Here is a 20,295-nt window from a genome sequence, read left to right as displayed (position 1 = left end):
GCTCTCAGGCCTTCTATGCACAACTGCCCTTGGACTTCCCCTCTCCATGATGATGGCACAGAGTTCTGAGTCCTGACACCAGTTTTCCTCTTCCTTGCTTTCATTTGTCAGTTTTCTGGAATTACATGTTTACTTCTGTGTGAAGAAGGAAGGGCAGGTAAACCTTCTCTCACACTTTATTGATGATACGCTAGTTATAGAAATGTATATCAGATTAGATCTTTGAAGCATTGCTCTAGCGTTCATTATTGCTGATGACAAGCCAGTTGCCAGTGTGGCTCGGCTTTCTTTGTTTGCCAACTAATGTTTTTCTCTCTGTCTTCTCTTTTTCCTTGATATTCTGAAATCTCAACAGATGAATGTCAGTAAATGTAGATTCTTTTTATACATTATGCTGGCAGTGGGTTCTTAATCTGAAGGCATATGTTAGGTCATAGAAAAACTTTTTTCTTTGAAACTGTCTTTTATTCTTTATTACTTTCATGTTAAATCCCCTGGATTAATCCTATATGTGTTTTTATCTTTTCACCTACCTTTTCTCTCATTTTGTGTATTCTATACTTTGAGAGACTTCCATGATTTTATATTCTGCCTCTTTTAATTTATTAATTTCTCTGTCATGTTCTTTAATTTCTGAAATCTTTCTTCTCTGATTATTTCCTTTTCATAGCAACCGTTCCTGTTTAATAGAAGCATGATCTTCTCAAATCTCTCTGCAGATACTAAACAGAATTTTTAAAGATCTCTTTATTATTTGATTTATGTTCCTTTTGGAATTAGTTGCTCCCTTTGTTTTTCTTATCCTCTCTCCTTTGTAGTGCTCGCTTTCCTATGAAAGCAATCCTTGATTGTCCATCCAGTTAGATGAATTATTCTAGGTATTTTTCACTGCTTCCTTCACTTTGAATGCATAAGTCTGGTCCCTCTGTAGGGTGTTTGTCAACTGAAGGGCTTCATTATAGAGAATGAGGGGAGAAAGGAAGATTCTAGGCTGGGAACCTCATGAAAACCAAAATGACCAGAATGGCAAACACCCTACTTCAACCCAAACATTTCATGAAATTTCCTTAGGAATGCTGACCCTCTTTTTTTTTTCCCCTCATTGGAGGATAATCGCTTTACAATGTTATGTTGCTTTCTGCTGCACAACAATGTGAATCAGCCATAAGTGTACATGTGTCCCCTCCCTCCTGAATCTCCCACCCACCCCCAACCCACTCCACCCCTCTAGGTCATGGCAGAGCACCAGTCTGAGCTCCTTCTGTTATATAGCAAATTCCTACTGGCTATCTGTTTTACATATGGTCATATATATGTTTCAGTGCTACTCTCTCAGTTCATCCTACCCTCTCCTTCCCCCGCTGTGTCCACAAGTATGTTCTCTCTGACGTGGACCCCTTTTTATAGAATAGGGGTGTGCATGCTTAGGGATAGCACTGGGCTGCTATTTATCTCTGTGGTCTTTGGCACAGGCTAAGACATAGTCAGTCCCGCTTCTTATTCCCTCCTCCTCTTAATGCCAGTCCTGAGCACACAGCCTCTCAGGCTTCTGAGAAGACTGACCTCCAGACCCTTTGCAGTCTACTTCCTGAGGAGGTCTGGGCTGGGGCTTCCTCTGCTCCAGTCCTTTCTTTAGCATCATGCTGCTGCTTTCTATCTTTTACAAAGCTGTTAATCTCTTGCTTGGTGATGGCTCCTTCCTCCTTGCCCTGTTCTCTGTGTTGTTGTGAGTCCTATTTCCTTTGGCATTCTTTTTTTAATGTCTACCAGGGTTAAATTCAGGTCTATGAAACAGAAAGTCCACATGCCAGTAACTTTAAAATAGGAGCAGGGGCTGGGAGGGGAACTTTTTTTTTTTTTTGTCTTAAAAAACAAGTCAGGCTGTTGTGGCAGCTCCAGGAGGTACTCAGGTACTGACTCTATTTTTTCTGCTCAGTCATCTGGACATCTTCAGAACTCTAACCTCATGGTGGCAGATGGTCATGGCAGCTCCAGCCATCACAGTCACATTCTAGGGTGGAAAAGGTTAAGGGGAAATAGGACAATGGTGCAAGTGAGTATTTAGGGATGTATTTAGGTGCACTTAGTATTTAGGGAATACTTTTCTTTATGACTTCTGATTACCTTTGGCCCCCACTCTTTGCAAGGGAATATGGGAAATTAAAGCTGAATTTAGCTGAATACAGCATTATTTCCAATAATTTAGGAGTTTGATGAGCAAGAGAAGGAGGATAGATTTGGGTTTGCAGCTAGCACTTTTACCCTATGTTAGCAGCACTTCAGGTGTGAATGGAGGGAGCAAACACAGGCTCAGCCTAACATCTTGAACCAGAAGCACTGATCTTTGAAATGCACAAGACTCCTTCTTTCAGCCTAGACTGCTTAGTGGTGAATATATGCTTATGAATGAGAAAGAATTTTTATTGCAGTTTTAGATCCTGGGGTTTAGTTGTGTGCATGAATATTTTCTTAGAGGTCATTATGCCATTTCTTCTCATGTAAAGGAGCAGTTCAGTAGGATTTCCAAGTTTTTAAATGAGAGCATTTAAATATTTCCACTTTAGAGGCAGTGTGTTAGTTTTTTATGCATTGCTGCTGTAAGAAGTTAGCATAAACTTAGTGACTTAAAACAACACAAATTTATTATCTTATGCCTCTCAAGGTCAGAGATCCAAATTGAGTTTCATTGAGCTAAAATTAAGATATGAATGGGTTGTAGGAGATAATTGATTCCTTTCCCTTGTCAGCTTCCAGAGGTCACCTGGGCTCATGACCTTTACTTTGTCACCTAAGCCAGTCCTGTATCATCTTCCATTCTCTGATTCTGGTCCTCCTGCCTCCCTCTTATCAGGACCCTTATGATTACATTGAGCCCACCTGTATAATCTAGGATAATCTCTCCATGGTAATATCATGTAATCAGATATACACAATAGTAGCTGGCCCTATAAGGTAATATTCACAGGTTTAGGATGTGGTAGGAGGAACCTGCAACAGGCAGCTCTAACTCAACTTCCAAAAGAATTTTCCTTTACTTATATAGTCCCTTAAAACTGCTGTCCAGAAAGGGCAGAGAACCCTTTAGCTGAGAACCATCACTCAGTTTTCATGAACAAAATTTAGACCTAATGCTTAGGAATATTGGAAGGATCAGTCTTTTTTGTTTTTTGTTTTTTTTAGTTCTTTTTATTATAGAACTTTTAAGAAACTCTCCATATGATGTGGTCTAGTTCATATGGCATTCCAGGAATGATGATTATTGGCTGTTGCATTTTGTTCTGCCTTTTTCTGTGAACAATATGTAGAAAGACCTTTCATCAGAAATGTACTTCTTCCAACCATAATGTTATTGTATTCATTGATTTTGTAAATTATAAACTTCTATACTTTCTTTATAATTCACATATTGAACTCTTAATTTTTCAGAAAAAAAAATCCAATCTGTTATACCAGATGATGTATAACAATAACAACAACTACTAAAACAGAGAACTCGTGTTCTGAAACATGAATATTTAGGAAAGCTAAAGAAAGAATTGTTGACGAAATTTCAGTGTGTATATATTTTACTTTCTTTTTATTGGAGATCACAGTGGTTCACTTTCTTTTACTGGCTTTTCCCTCAAATAATGTCTTTATAATCAAAAGGCATTTTCTGTGTTTGTTTTCATTTCTGTCTTTATAGCTTAAGAAATGCATTAAAACTCCAGAAATTCCTTCTAAACATGTTCGGAACTGGGTCCCAAAAGTCTTAGAACAACGACGACAAGGTTTGGAAACATATTTACAGGTAAGATGTGTTTCAATCCTCAGTTAATATATTGTCACTTAAAGAATCATACATCTCAATGTTTTTTCTCAGAACTTATGGGTGAGATGCAGACTGTATCAAGAAGCTAAACATTCTGAGTGAAAGGAAAGTTTACAATTCTAAATATGTTATTGGTTGGTTCTTTTATTTTTAATTAGGTTCTATTTTTAAATGGTGATGTGGAAGTGAAAATTTAGTATAAAAGTAAAAACCAATGTACAAGATGTCTGTCTATTTTTTTGTTCAACCCTACAAATTGCTTTTTTGTTTTTAGTTTTCCTCTTCAAGATTTGTCACTTCCTCATAGGGTCAGACGGTAAAGCATCTGCCTGCAATGCAGGAGAGCCGGGTTCGATCCCTGGGTCGGGAAGATTCCCTGGAGAAGGAAATGGCAACCCACTCCAGTACTCTTGGCTGGGAAATCCCATGGACAGAGGAACCTGGTAGGCTACAGTCCATGGGGTTTCAAAGAGTCGGACACAACGAAGCGACTTCATTATTAGGGCTTCCCTGGTGGCATAGTGTTCCTAGCCTTTAGATGTGGAGTGTTCAAGACATAATGAGAGAAACTGCATTTTCAGTGGGCCTGGCTGGTACACTTCTGGAATCAAATTGAGAATAAAGATATAAAAATTGCCTCTGATAAAGTACTAACTTCTTCAAAAAGTAGAATGTGTGTTTTTAAAACAATCCATAGGACTCTCTTTCTTGCAGCTATGAGGAGCAAACAGATCTACCTAAGTAAGATAAGACAAAACAGTCTCTCTGCCAAGTGACAGAAAAAAAAACAAAAGGAAAGAGTGAGGCAATGTCAACTTCTCCAAGTTTTAAAACAAAAAGTGCTAGTGAATAGTCAGTGTAGCCATCATTAATCCAAAGAGCGCCGTGTGGAGTAGGTGCTGAGAGGAGGGCGGGGGCCTTGGGTGCCTGTGTTCATCAGGACATGAGTCCACTTGAGGGGCTGACGCATGAGGCTGACTGACCAGGAGTGAGGGGTTGGTGTAGGGGAATCCAGGCTCTCAAAAACGAAGAGCTGGGCAGCACCTCAGAGTTCTGAATTTACCGTGATGATCTAACCAGGACATGCTTCTTCAAAGAAGTTGGTGTTCGTCCATAGCCGCCTTTGTGAATCCCTTCAGCATTAACCCTCAGTGGATTCTGTTTGGGCAGGCAACTGTGGACTGCATGAAGTCTCTATCTGGTGTCCTCTAGAGAGCTTTTCTGGTTGGTTGTGCTTGAATGACTAGTAGCTAGAAGCTCAAGAGAGGCTGTTGACGCAGGCTTGTACTTAGCGATCAGTTCACAGGACTCTCCCCCAGTAGAAAACTGTCAAGGAGCCGTCCCTGGTCTCCCGCACTTCTCTTGGTCTTCGCAGTGTTCACAGGGGAAAGTTGTTGTGTGGAAACCCCCAGAACCCAGAGGAGGGCTGTCTTCACTGCTTTTGTTCTTCTGCTTGGGGATGTGGTAGGTGGATCCTTCACTGCCTCTCCCCGGCAGTGGGAGATTAAAGGAAGTAGAGACTGCAAATGACAGGAAAGTGTGTGGCGTGCGCCTTGAGACTCTGTGTATGGAGCCACGAGACTTCCAGGGCCTCGGGCCGCAACTGCATAGCAAAACCAAACCCCAAAACCCAAAAACGAGACTTTGGATGTTGTGTGCAGAGGGTAAAAATGCATGTTCTCTATAATTACATGGGCTTGGTAAACAATGCATTTTAATTTGTAAGCCAGATTTTCCACAGATATTGTATATCTTCAAGCTTCAGTTCTGAAGAAAGCTTTGCTCTTTCCTCCCATTGTATTTGACACATGACTCCCATTACTACTCAGTGTAAACATTTTAAGATGTTTGTACTTTGGATATAAATATGCAGATAAAATCATCTGGCATAGAGAGGAGTTTACAATGACACTCAAATTGAGCTTAGAATTTTCTATTCTCAGAAACAGAGCTTGAAAGATGTGGTTGAAGGACTGAGAGGACTTGTTTGCTCTTGTGCGTTTAATATTCAGTTTGTTGTCAGTTAAGTCCTGAGGAGTTCAAGGATACTTTCTCTTCTCCCTCTTCTCTCTGATTCTATGTGCATGCCATGGGAGCCAAATGGAAGTTACAGAGATGAGTGTGGATGAAGGATGAGTGCAGATGCTTGATCAATCCCCAGGGAAATGCAAACCCTGGCTTAGGGCTCAGTTCTTAATAGCTTTTGGTGTTTACGTCTCTTCGGAAGTAAGACAGTTCCCACTATTCCTTCTACTCACCTGTGTAACTCCAGTTTGACTCCCACTCGCCCTCTGTACCTGTCTGAACCCCTGAGTGTAAGTGCCAGTAACACTTCTTGGCAGGCACCACCCTGCAGCGAATCCATCTCAGCTCAAGGTACACAGGATGGCCCTGTTCAGGCCCATATGCTTGAGAAAGTATTAATACCCAAGCCATAGCATCTTAAGCTCACAGAGTTCTCAGACCTTATCCAATCCAACTTGTCTCCTGCCCTGCAGTTAAGTTCACGAGCATCCCTCTGGTCTCAGTTTACCACCCATAAAACAGGCAGAGTAACTCTTGGAAGGGCTAGAGAAACCCTTCATTTTGTCCCCAAAGCAACTAATACACTCTGGACCATGGATGGGTTCAACACACATTTGCTAAATTGGCCCACACTGCTCTTTTGTTTTAGAGATGGAGAGCCAGTATTCCAGTGGGGTTAAGCAACTTGCTCACTTCCTAGAGTATTAGTTAAAGAGATAGGATTGGAATTTTAATTTCTTAACTCCCAGTATAGACTCTTTTTATTATGTATTGTAGGTTTTCTAAGTCAGGAGAAATTTTCAACCTTAACATATAGTTTGTCTTAAGGATATGATAATAAAAGTAAAGGAAAATAGCTTATAAACCATCACAATTTAACTCACTGTCTATACCCCAACTTCTTTGATCAATAGATTTTTTTTAATATCTTTGACTTCAATATTTAGAATCCTTTAAAAACTGTGAGCAGTGTATCTATTTTCTGTGTTAAGTTCATCTGCATAGAAACGGAAATCTTAAGAATAAATTAACTTAGGTTTCCCAAACTTATTTGACCATCAAACATGGTTTATGTAATATGTTATCTCCCAGTTTGGGAGGATTTTCCACCTTTCCTAAGACCCCACTGAAGAAAAAGTATAAAAATTAAAAAGAAATAAACCACAGCAGTTAGGTGGTGGATGGGCAGGGAAAAGAGGGGATCATCAGTGGGGGGAACAAAAACATTTGACAGTTTTCTAGAAGAAGATGGAATGTTCTGATAGCGTGCAATGAGTGCTACAAAATGAAGAGTGAAGCTCAGCCATGAGAGCCTGTGTGGATGTGGGAGGCAGCCTACTTACAGCTGTGGTGGAGATGGTCTTCTGGACTCAGAGTCGGCCCATGAGGCAGAGGCTGAGGTGAGCAGTGAGACTGAACACGACGGGTGCCCAGGCTGCTCTGTACAGAATACATCCTCATGTTCATGACCAGGTTCAAAATTTGTAAAGACTTATTTTCTTGAAAATAACGCAACAAAATACTAAACAGAATGTCTGAGGAAAGCTAAAGCTTCTAAGGTGGATATCAGGGCCCCCAAGTTGACAACCCCCTCCCTCTCCTCTTACCGCAAGGAGAAGCCCCTCAAAATGCAGCTCCACCCACACTGTTTCCCCTCAGAAGGAAGCACTCCTACTGACTTAACAGCTGAGGAAGTCCCCTCAAGCTGCTTTCTGCAGTGAGATCTGATCCCCAGGGATCTCCAAGCATTGAAGAGAAAGGCCAAAGTGAACAAAAGCACTAACTCCTCAGGAAAGAGAGAATTCAGAACACCACATATATCGTAAAAATGGATTTCATAAATCTCAAGAGCTTCCCAAAGGTACTGCACTCACAAAATGAGTCTAGGATACTGCGTGAAAGGACCAATCAGAGGACACACGGCTTTCTTAGCATTAGTTGTTTTATCCCATTGACAGTGATGGGGAGCTGCTCTCCCTGGTTGGGAAACCGTTCCACAGAGTACAGAGACAAAAGCTCCAACAGAAGACAAGAGACGCGGAGGTCAGTTCAAGTCTGATGTCCTCTTTCCTGCTGGAGGCCCAGGGAGAAGGAAGAGTAGAAAATAAAAAGTGGGGAAGAAAATAATCAAAGGAAAAACACTTAACAACTTTACCTTTACCCAGAAAAGGTTCTCCAAGGGCAGAGCAGGATGAATGGAGAAACCCTCTAATGCCTAGACATAATCTGGCAACATTTCGGTACTTCATCAAAGATGAAGACCCTTGATCTTTCTTCCAGAAAGAGAAAACAGTGGTTAGCAAGGTTGAGGTTTAGTTGTATCTTCACGTATTTATTTAAGGCTGATTTAATGGGCAAGTCTCTCATCATTCTTTATTAGCCCAACTTTAAACTGGAAGCTGTCACGATTTTCAGACAAGGAATTTCACCGGAATTTTGCATGAACAGCACACTTATGCTGTTTATTGCAATAATGTGAAATTTATCTTTCTGAGAAAGGGACCCATGCCTTATGTCACTTATTCAGGAACAGCAGTTGTTTATGTTTTCATCTTTATCACCTGGAGTGAAAAGTTATTAAAGTTTTGGGAGCTGACCAGAAATAGCTCATAGCAACTGAAGCTAATATTTTAACCACTTAGAAAAAAGTTCATTTGAAGAAAATAGTGCCACAGCTAGGTCAGGCTGGGTAGATGCAGAGTGCTATCATCAGAAGACCCTGTTTACCTGACTAGTCTGCCCCTCACTCATTCTTTAAATTATACTGTGCAGTATAATGTTCCATTTGGTCAGAAGTCTGAATTAAAGAGTATTGTATTTTTGACTTTTCCAGTAGTGCCTGAAGTATCTGTTAAAATTGACCATGTGCGCTCACAAATTTCTAATCCCTTGAGTGCAGTGAACTATATATAATCAGATGACATTTTAAAAATGAATCTCTTGTATCTTAACTTGACTGCTTGATCTGTAAGAAAAAACATATGTTAAAATTTCCCACTTATGTTTTCATGATTACTGATATAGTTGGGTTTAGTACAATCATCCATTTTTTCTTGTTTTCTTATATCCAAATAGTATATTTAATTTTTATCCATTTTTTTATTAGTTCCCTTTTTGCTGAATTTTTCTTTCCTTGCTTGCTTTTGGACTGGTGGCAGATTTTTTCCTCCTTTTTCTGTTTCCATTTTACCCCGTTAGTATGTATATATCCTTTCAGTGATTACCTGTTCTCTTTAGTTGCCTCCTGAAATTCACAAGGACCTTATAATGTTTTAAATCTGATCACCTTGAACGTAGGATTCTGGGTTGACAGTTCTTGTTTTTTCCAGCACTTGGAAAATATTTTGAAACTTCATTTTGCCCCTGTGGTTTCTGATTTAAATGTTCTTTAAGTTTTTCCTGTTTGGAATCCTACCAACGTGTTGAATCTATAGGTTTATCTCTTTTGCCACATGTGGAAGTTTTTAGCCATTATTTCTTTGGGTACTTTTTCAACCCCTTTCTCTTACTCCTCTCTTTCCAGGACTCCAATAATGGGAATGTTCTATTTCTTATTATAGTTGCACAAGGCCCTAACACCTTTATTTATTTATTTTTACTGTTTCTTTCCATTGGTCAGATTAGATACATTGTTTTGTTTCTATCTTCCTGTTCACTGATTCTTTTCTCTTTTCCTTCCACTGGACCACTGAACCCTGTACTGAGCCCTTTCTTTATGTTATTGAATTTTTCAGTTCCAAAATCCCCATTTGCCATTTGATTTTTCTTTGTAGCTTTGACTTTTTGCTGATACTTTATATGAATATGTGTATGTGTGTGTGTGTGTATTTTTCCCCCCTTTTTTAGCCATGTTGCACAGCTTTCAGGATCTCAGTTCTCTGACCAGGAATCGAATCAGGGCCACAGCAGTGAAAGCACTGAATCCTAACCATTAGACCACGAGGGAACTGAGACTTTTTATTTCTTTGTTAAATTTTTCTATTTCTTCCTTTTCTTTCAAATATGCTCACAATTACTCATGGAAACATATTTATCATGGCTGCCTTAAAAAATCATTGTCAGATAATTTTAACATATCTCTGTCATCTCAGTGTTGGCATGTATTGGTTGACTTTTTCATCCTGTTTGAGATCTTCCAGGTTTTTGATACAATGAATGATTCTGGTTGAATTCTAGACATTTTTGTGTTATGGTACGAGACTCTGAACCTTATTTAAATCTTGGTTGTTTTAGCTTGCTTTCTCTGATACTGGTCAGTCAAGCCAGGGGACTCCACCTTCCTTCTACCAAGTGAAGATGGAAGACCAGATCCCTCAGCTAGCATCACTGACAACTGGGTTGGGCTGGGTGCTCCTCATCACTGCTGAGAGGATGGGAGTTCCAGCTCCCCACATGGTGTCCACAGACCCTGTAGGTGGGGGCACATTACTGGCTGTGGGGATGAAAGTCCTGGCTGCTTTCTTGGCCTTCTCTGATACCACCCCAGCACGGGGTGCTTCATTACCAGCCTGACGAGGGTGGAAGTCTAGGCTTCCCATGAGGACGTTACTGGCTTGAGTTGGCCACAATTTCTTCTGTGGTGCATTGGCTATAGTAGAACAATTTAGAGTTGGAGAGTTTTCTGTCTTGCTAGGTTGTCTCTTGTATGGTTTTGCTAGAGGAAACAGGATTTTACTGGGGCCTTATTTGTGTGCTTATGTTGGTATTTCCTGGTTGCTAGTTTTTTCTTCTCCAAGTCAAGATAGGTGAGGCAAAATGAAAACCCAGGAAAGATAAAGCTCAACACTGTGTCATTTCTTTGGTCCTAAAAAGTCTCTTTTCTTCTTTCAACCTGTCATAATCTTCCTGTTTGCTTTATATACAGGGCCCAGTGGTTTTAATTGTACTTAGCAGGATCAATGGGGAAAAGTATATCTGCTCCATCTTATTGAAAGTCGAAGCCCATACATTGATTTTTGAATTTAATATTATGGTTTTTTGTTTCCATGAACTCTGTTTTCATTTTTTTCCTAATCTGCCTGGGTTTTACATTTTTTTAATAGTCCTTGTATTTTTGCTTACATTTTCAAACCTCTTTATATTTTATCTCTTAGACACATTAACTCATTTCCTCAGGAAAAATGGTCACCATCACATATCATCTGAATTCAGTGGACCATGTTTAGTTTTTTCTAATTATAGTTTATAAATAATTTACAGAGATTCTTTAGAACTTTTATCAGAACTTCAACAGGGCAGATCCAAAGTCAGTCCATATTTTCCTGTTTTGTAAAAGGGCAGCATCCTTTGAACAGGAAACCTAACTGTTCATCAGCTTCTGTGTATGAACATGAAACATAAACCATCTTATAAATATTGATTCCAGATTTTTATATTTATCTCTAATAGGTTCCAGTGTATCATGGTTTCTGATTCTTTTCTTTGGACATGCATTGTTAAAACCCAAAACCACAATGGTTAGTAGTTTTCTTGAGGAGATGGTGGCTAATATCTTTGCTGCATAATTACAAAATATTTTCATTTTTAAATTTACAAATACCAACTAGAATGACTAAATTGATGAAATTTTTTAAAAGTTTCTGTATTATCTGTTTCCTTCTAGTCACCTTTGTATAGCCTTTCGTCAAGTAAAGTAAAGCATTTGTCAAATAAATCTTGGTATACAAACATTGCAATAAGTGAAAGAATACTATTCCAGGTTGTTTTAGTGAAATGAGATGTTCCAAGTTTTTGATGCAAACCATTGTTTGGTAAAACAATTCTTACACATGCTTAGAACTACTTTTTGCCTTTGAAAGCAATGTCAGTTTTCTCTGATTCTTTTAGAATTTTCTTTTTATCTTTGGTGTTATTGCATTTTACTGTAGATCTTTATTATGATATTTATTCATATGTATTCATATGATATGTATTCATATGATACATGTAAATTATATATTTACATGTATTTACATGTAATCTTTGTAGATTTTTTTAACTAATATTTTTGAGGGTTTTTCGAGTCTCATAATTAGTAACTGATATCTTCACAAGTCTAAGTTGATTGTTGTTTCTGCTGGTTCTTGCTCATGGTGCTTTGTTTCCTCATAGTATATGTGTGTAGTTTTGTAATTTGTTTGTCGGTTTTTTGGGGGGAGCTGATTAATCAATTTCCTTATATCTTTATCTTGGAGATTTTTTTTCTTTTACTTATCAAGTAAATTTGCTGATTAATCAATTTCCTTATATCTTTATCTTGGGGATTTTTTTTTTCTTTTTCTTGTCAAGTGAATTTGCTGATTAATCAATTTCCTTATATCTTTATCTTGGGGATTTTTTTTTTCTTTTTCTTGTCAAGTGAATTTGCTGATTAATCAATTTCCTTATATCTTTATCTTGGGGATTTTTTTTTTTTCTTTTACTTATCAAGTGAATTTGCACATGGAGTTTTGTGCAGATATTTTTTGTGTTTATTGCTTCTGCTGATTACCTGGGGGCATTGTCAACTGAGACCTCATAGTTGAAGGGTTTTTTGTGGGGTTATTTTGCCACGAGAAGGCACTAATTTAGGTTACCAGCCTGTGAAGGGGCCAGTTTATGGTTTTAAATTCTCAGAGGCTGTTTCTTCTCCTCTCCTTTCCTTCCAGGACTACTCTTCACAGTTCTTTATTCTCCCCTCCCCTGGGGAGAAAGCAGCTTTACTTGGAGCTCATCTTTTAGATTCCCTACACCCTCTTGCCCTGAGCAAACCTCAGGCTTTATCTTCATTTCCTTTGTCCATACACCCCCCAACCAGATGCTCAAAGTTACAGAGTTCACAGTATGTCCACAGGACAGGGATATGTGATTTTAGGATCTTAATGCTTCCTTTCCAAGATAATCTGAGCTATAGGAAGTTTTAAATGCCAACTCACCCTTCACAGTTAGCCAGGCTCTACTTTGGAGACTATATAATTTCCTATAACACATTCTTCAAACATACATGGACAGGTTTGGAAACCGAGTTTAATTATTTTCCCTATAAGAGTTTATTTGACAGTGTTTGCTTCCCAAATCAAAATGGATTTTATATTTCAATCATTCAGTGGTGAGAATGTGTTTAGGCAGGAACCTCTGGTAGGGTCCATCGTGGTAAAAGTGAATGGTCATACAGATAGTGCATTTCAACTCAACCTAACTGGAACATACCCTTTTTAAATGCAGCAGTTATACTTACATACATGTGGTGTAGAAGAGACTTTCAACATTCCTACAAGATAATCCCCAGAGAGGTTGCATCATGACCTAATCCTGGTAGGCTACAGTCCATAGGGTCGCAGAGAGTCGGACACCACTGAGCAACTTCATTTTTCACTTTCACTTTTTTATACTTATATACACGTGGTGTAGAAGAGACTTTCAACATTCCTACAAGATAATCCCCAAAGAGGCTGCATCATGACCTAAACATGTTTTGGTTTTGTTTTAATTTTTATGTAGCCTGTATATAGGCTTAATGTTACAGAGTTCACAGAATAATAAGGTCTCTCAGTATGCCTTTGACCCTTTTTAACCACCAGTGCTCAGACGGTAAAGAATCTGCCTGTAATGCAAGAGACTCAAGTTGGATCCCTGGGTCAGGAAGATCTCCCGGAGAGGGAAATGTCAACCTGCTCCAGTATTCTTGTCTGGAAAATCCCATGGACGGGAAGCCTGGCAAGCTACAGTCCATGGAGTTGCAAAGAATCGGACACGAATGAGTAACTGACACTCAGTCTGCCTGTGACCCTTTTTAACCACCCCCAGTGCTTCAGAGGACATTTTCTTACAAATTAGTTTGCCTTCGGACTTCTACTGGGCATGTGTTCCAGCCCTTCATCTTTCTCTTCCATGAGCTTCTTTACTTTTCTCAAGATACGATTCTCTGGTAACTTGGTCGCCTTCCCTAAGGTGCACCAGGAACTGCTTCTAAAATGCTGGAAAGGTATTTTCTTTTTTAAAAAGTTGGGTTTACATCTGCTCTGCTGCCTCTTCATCTGTTGCTAGGTGCCAGGGCTTGACAAGGCATCAGTTACCCCCAGAATCAGGTGATCATCAGACAGGCCAGCGTGTCTGGTACCACCATGGTGTCTTCTCTGAAGTTCTCTCTTTTACTTGATCAGCAGTTACTGTACTCAGTTCAGTTCAGTTCAGTTGCTCAGTCGTGTCCGACTCTTTGCAACCCCATGAATCGCAGCACGCCAGGCCTCCCTGTCCATCCACCAACTCCTGGAGTTTACTCAAACTCATGTCCATCGAGTCGGTGATGCCATCCAGCCATCTCATCCTCTGTCGTCCCCTTCTCCTCCTGCCCCCAATCCCTCCCAGCATCAGGGTCTTTTCCAATGAGTCAACTCTTCGCATGAGGTGGCCAAAGTATTGGAGTTTCAGCTTCAGCATCAATCCTTCCAATGAATATCCAGGACTGATCTCCTTTAGGATGGACTGGTTGGATCTCCTTGCAGTCCAGTGGACTCTCAAGAGTCTTCTCCAACACCACAGTTCAAAAGCATCAATTTTTCGGCACTCAGCTTTCTTCACAGTCCAACTCTCACATCCATATATGACCACTGGAAAAACCATAGCCTTGACCAGATGGACCTTTGTTGGCAAGTAATGTCTCTGCTTTTTAATATGCTATCTAGATTGGTCATAACTTTCCTTCCAAGGAGTAAGCTTCTTTTAATTTCATGGCTGCAGTCACCATCTGCAGTGATTTTGGAGCCCAAACAAATAAAGTCTGACATTGTTTCCACTGTCTCCCCATCTATTTCCCATGAAGTGATGGGACCAGATGCCATGATCTTAGTTTTCTGAATGTTGAGCTTTAAGCCAATTTTTCACTCTCCTCTTTCACTTTCATCAACAGGCTTTTTAGCTCCTCTTCACTCTCTACCATAAGGGTGGTGTCATCTGCATATCTGAGGTTGCTGATATTTCTCCCAGCAATCCTGATTCCAGCTTGTGCTTCTTCCAGCCCAGCGTTTCTCATGATGTACTCTGCGTATAAGTTAAATAAGCAGGGTGACAATAGACAGCCTTGATGTACTCCTTTTCCTATTTGGAACCAGTCTGTTGTTCCATGTCCAGTTACTGTACTAGTTGCCCTTAAATATTTCATGAACTACATTTTCTTTCTTTCATAGTACAGTGTATTTGTGGACTTAATTTTCACAACTGTAAACCACTGACAACTTTGACATTTTAGTGTTAAGTTACTAAAAATATCTGTTTTATGACCAAGAGCCAGTAATAGCAATTAGTATTCTTTGGTGGGGGGAGCTTTTATCCAAGTCTTGTTTGGACCCCCCCAAAGGTTTTTGGTTTTTGTCAGTCATTCCATGAGAATTGCACAGTAGGCATAACTGAGTGGAGAACAAAAGACTAAGTGATACTGAACTGAGATTCAGTTTTTAATGTTTTCAGTGTCCACTTACCAGGTCCGCAGCTTCCTCTTGCTTATGTCAGCGAACTTGCAAACCACTACGTATCACACTGCTGGGATTGTGAGCAGTCAGTACTGCAAAGGTTAAGCTTGGAACAGGTTTCTAATTAAGATGTTAGAATTATAATAGTCTCTAAGCTAATTTTACTTTTTAAAGTAGTTTTCTCATTATTATTCATGTAATCATAGATATCTATAAAGTTAAAAACTATCTCTTACACACAATCTAATTTTATTCTTTCTTTTTCTCCACCTTTTATTTCTGTGGTCTTTAAGTCATATGTCTGCATATCTGTTCCTAGCCTTTCAACTTTGGCTAAGGACTAATTGAAATTTTCTCATTTAATCCAGCCTTGATTCGGTAAAGGCCTTGATGAAGCTGAGTCAACTCAGCTCAGCGCAGAAGCCCTGTGCTACCCCAGTGACCAGCATAGGACCTGATAGCCCAAGTCCTTAGAATATTGAGTTTAATTCACAGATTAAGAAGTGATACTACAGCAGCTTCGCTTCTTATAAGTGACTTTTTTTAAACTGCAAGTGAACTAAAGAACAAGACCTTACATACATTTTAAAATAAATAATGAACCTTATTATTCTCAAGAACAGATGAAAATCAACCCTGAAATATACAGGCATTAAGTAGCCCCACCATGGAGGTGGAAGACCTTATGTTTTTTTGTTTTTTGGGTTTTTTTTTTTTGCAAGATGTACAGCTTGAATTTCATAAAATCCCTGTAGAAACCCACAGAAGTAAGAGTATCTGTGAAGATCCTGCTTATAACATGAGCCAAACTGTTCTTTGTTCTCGTTAAAGATTGTGAACAGTGTGTTAAATAATATTAATGGCTGGGGTTGTCAGTACTTAACAGTACTTTCCTTGTACAAGTGATTTTATTGATTGATACAGACTCAGTGTAACAGGAGCAGATTATTTTTACTGATTTTATCGAAATCTTAACCAAGTTTGTTAGTGCACCACATATCTTTAAATAGATCTAGATGATGATGTAGATTAAGAAAAGCAAACCACCATCCATCTCTTTTTGATCTGTTAATAACTTAAATCCATCATTGCTAGCGTTTTCAGATTCTGTTGTGCATACATGATTCTCTTGTCCCTGGTTAGAAATCCTATAACCTTGTTTCAGAGGTTGGCTTTTCGTACAAGAAAACCCTAACCACTTATCCAGAATTGGGCAGACAAGTTTGTCATCAGAATTGTTGAAGTAATTAATGAAATACAAAGGAAAAAGTAAAACTGTACTAGTCTCTGCTATTAAATTTCAGTTCTGTAGGCAGTGAGCTGTGTATTTTTAGGTTTATAGTAGTTCTGTAAGAGTATTTTTGTGCTAAGTTGAAAGTACTGTATGAAGTCTATCATTAATTACTTAGGACCATGTATGATATTTCTTCTCATTATACTGTATTTTAAAGGTTTTCATTTTAATTACAGAGAATTGTACTGTTTAAGTTCAAATGTCCTTTTTTCCCCAGTGATTTACCTACTTCCCATTGATCTCAAAATAGTACTTTGTTTAAAATAATTTTTAGTGCAGAAAAATATTTTAATTTTCTGAAAGCAGCCACACATATTATTTCTTTAAAGATCACAGTATACTTTTCTTTCAAGGAAATAAACCAGCATTTTAAAAATTCTGATAATGCGTTCTTGCTCACCTTGGTGGATAAGTCTGGTGGAAGCCTGTCCTACAAAACTATAGATATTGAACTTTGAGAGGTCACATGGGTCAGTGGAGGTGTGATTAGTAATAGCAATTTAAGAAGCTTTAGGGCCTTCAAAAATGTTTCTGATTTCATGAAGACCTGTGTGAAAGAAGGAGATAGAATGGAAATATGCACTACAGTGCACTGTGGCCCGAAAGCTTTGATCAGACTTAGAACTTAAAACTTTGGGAGTTATTTCCCAAACCTGTGAATTATCAAATATCGACCACCCAGTTTGGCAGTCGGTACTGATTTAAAAAATTACTCTAAGGGGTCAATAACTAAGGTTCAGTGCTCTGAACAAGAACACTGGGTTAATAAGATGGATGTTTTGGGTCCAGTCTTCCTCTTGAGCTGGCTGTGCTTTGCTGCCGGCTCATGGCTGCATGCCTTTTCTGGAAAGAAAATGGATGAGGTGTGTGTGGTGAGAACACTCATTTATGCAAGGCCAGCTCAAAGCCCCTCCTAGAAGCAGGTGTTTGGTGATGCCATTCTAGGCTCGTAAAGAGAAAGGTAGACTACATATTACTTCTTCACATCCAAACTGCTCTTAAAAAGTAGATGGATTTAGATGATAAAAACTTCCCATCTTGAGCTAGCATTATATTTCTTTAGCTATCGGTTCCTTTAAGGTGGCTATAAGGTGTCTTGAGTCTCTCTTTACTACTACTGCTGTTTTCTATTCAGAAAAGATTTTAGGAAGCCCAGCATTATTCTTGAGATACTTTTGTATTTTATCAGATTCATTGTAATGGATTCATGAATTTTTTAAAACTGGCTTTTGTAGTGAGGTTCACTTTTAGCTTGATGACTGAAGCTTAATCAAGGGAAGAATATTGTATATCTTTTCTGTGGTCATTTATTTTCTAATCATTGTCTGTTTCTATACAGGCATCAATCATTCTTTCCTTGCAGGTCAACATATTTTTAATAATACAGTATTTTTTGTTATTGTTCTGATTTACACATATGTTCATACTCAACAACATTGAAAAACACGAAAGAATAAAAATAACTGTCTGTGATTCTTCCACTTAGACCACTGGTTCTGAACCGGGACATTTGATGATGCACAGAGATATTTTTAGTTGCTCCAGCTGAGGATGGGGCTGCTGCAAGCATGCATCTAGTGGGTGCTTCAGGAATGCTAGCCATCCTAAAGTGCATGGGACAGCCCTAAACAAACAAGCATTTGACCCCAAATGTTAATATTGACCAGGATGAGAAACCCTGATTTAGACGTCTCAAAATTGTAGTGTGCTTCTTTTGTCTTTTTCCTATGCATTTTTGATCCTGTATTTTAAAATACTTTTACATCATCTATAATGCTTTACAAACTCCTCTTTTAAAAACAGATCACGAACATTTATTATGTGTTAAGTATTCCTCTAAGAGAAAGTTTTTTTAAAAACTATTTTAACTTTTATTATGGAGAATTTCAACATATAAAGATTTGGCAGAATAATGTAATAAAATCTTATATTTCCAACATCGGCATCATGGTTGATAATCAAACGTTGTCAATCCAGGGGCAATCTAGCCTCACCTATATCTTACCCCACCCTCCCATGTTACTTTGAAAAAACTCCAAAATATTTTTATCTATAAATATTTCAATATGTATCTCTAACGGAAAGTTTCTTTTAAAAAAATAATTTTAATAAAGCCTTCATAATATTTTACCCTATGCTGTGGATATATTATAATTTATTTAACTAAGTGACTACTGTTGAGTTTTGCATTGTTTTTTTTTACTTTTCCACTAAAAAAAAATTTTTTTTAATCTTTATATGGCACAACCTCCTTGTTCTACAGGTGAAATAGAAAGTGTGCAAACTAAGCAAGGCGAGAATGAGCACAAGACCCTTAATTTCATTAAACACTGTGTAACTGGTAAAGATTAATGTACATATCTCTTGCTAATTCTTTCCAATTACTTAGTTCATATAAATTCCCAAGCCTGGTTAATTATGCTGAAGTCAGGTAGTAATTTTGAGCAGTGTTCCGACGACAGGGGAATTTTCCTGGTATAACCTTGCCCTCTCACACAGGCTCTCAGCAGATTAGGCGCTCAGCCTGGAGTCCATTCATTTTCTGCTCAGGCCTAATTGCTGCCGACTGGCTGCCACAGGTACCTGGATAGTCTGTGTTTAAGGAGGCAGGGACTTGGGAGAACAAATAAGGAAAGATTAATTGTTTGTTTTGTTCTCTCCCAAGAGAAATGTGGGTGCTTAATCACGAAAAATAATTTCTTCTGTTGATTTGGCTTATTTGGAGAAAAGATAATCGTGTAAAGCCAGGCACAAAAAATGATGCCTTTTACAAGAGGTATTGCCACTTACCTACACAGGAGACAAGGATCCAGGGAAATGAATGTAAGACACTGATGAAATGGATGAGGATGCCTCACATTTCTCATCGTAAGTAATCTGGCTGTTGGGCTTTTATTTGTACCAATAGTGCTAGCTAGTATTGTCATTTGTTTTGTCTGGCTCTTCGGAAATCTAATCAAGGAGACAATAGTGTAAAAAAAATCAACAACACTTTTCCAAATTGTTCTTAATTGCTAGAGTACAAAGTGAGCTAAATGCTGTGATGTTTCCAATTAAAGGACCTGTTTTAAGCAAGCACTATTAAATCTATCTTTCCTGATCTGATAAATAAGCAATCAAAGAGTGGAGCAGATTAATTGAGAGCCATTAGTTCCAGATTCCTTATAACAGGAAGTGTGAACCAACATTATTAATGAGCTTTGACAATTTTGGGCTTGATACCTGTGTCACTTGTATCTTCTAGTCCATCAAAAAAAGGACATTTATTAAGTGTTACCATATTGCTTGTGATCTTTCATACCCCAAGCCATTTGCTTTCTAAAATCTCAAGAAGCATTAGAAGGACTTTTGATGTGTTCTGAATCAGAGTTGACCATTGAATCTGGAAGGTGAAAGTGAGGGAATTAAAAGAGAAATGTATATTGTCCCTCTGACAGGAAGTGGCACAGCTATAAACACAAGAGTTTTTACACGAGGCAGGAGTTGGCAAATTTTTTCTGTGAAAGACCAACTAGTAAATATTCTCGACAGTGTGCCCTGGATGGACTATCATACCCCTCACCTCTGCCACTGTAGTGTGAAAGCTGCCCTGGATGATAAATATAAAACGGGGAGAGGGGCTGTGTTCCGGTTTTTGTTCGGTCGCTCAGTCGTGTCCAACTCTTTGCGACTCCATAGACTGCAACACGCCAGGCTTCCCTGTCCTTCACTATCTCCCAGAGTTTGCTCAAACTCATGTG

General features: G+C 38.7%; 1 protein-coding gene across 3 annotated transcripts in view; it reads left to right on the top strand.

Moving 5' to 3' along the window:
* SNX24 (sorting nexin 24) overlaps window positions 1–20,295 on the top strand; it is a 163,664-nt gene that overhangs the window by 100,982 nt on the left and 42,387 nt on the right. For all 3 annotated transcript variants that reach the window (XM_020877553.2, XM_070465103.1, XM_020877563.2), the window contains exon 3: window positions 3,686–3,790. In XM_020877553.2, coding sequence (XP_020733212.1) covers window positions 3,686–3,790 — 105 coding nt within the window. The remainder of the gene's footprint in view (window positions 1–3,685; window positions 3,791–20,295) is intronic.

The sequence above is a fragment of the Odocoileus virginianus genome, chromosome 3 (genome assembly GCF_023699985.2).
Source record: "Odocoileus virginianus isolate 20LAN1187 ecotype Illinois chromosome 3, Ovbor_1.2, whole genome shotgun sequence".
NCBI classification, from domain to species: Eukaryota; Metazoa; Chordata; class Mammalia; order Artiodactyla; family Cervidae; genus Odocoileus; species Odocoileus virginianus.
Note: the sequence above shows the minus strand (reverse complement) of the source record. Positions and strands in the feature narration are given on the sequence as shown.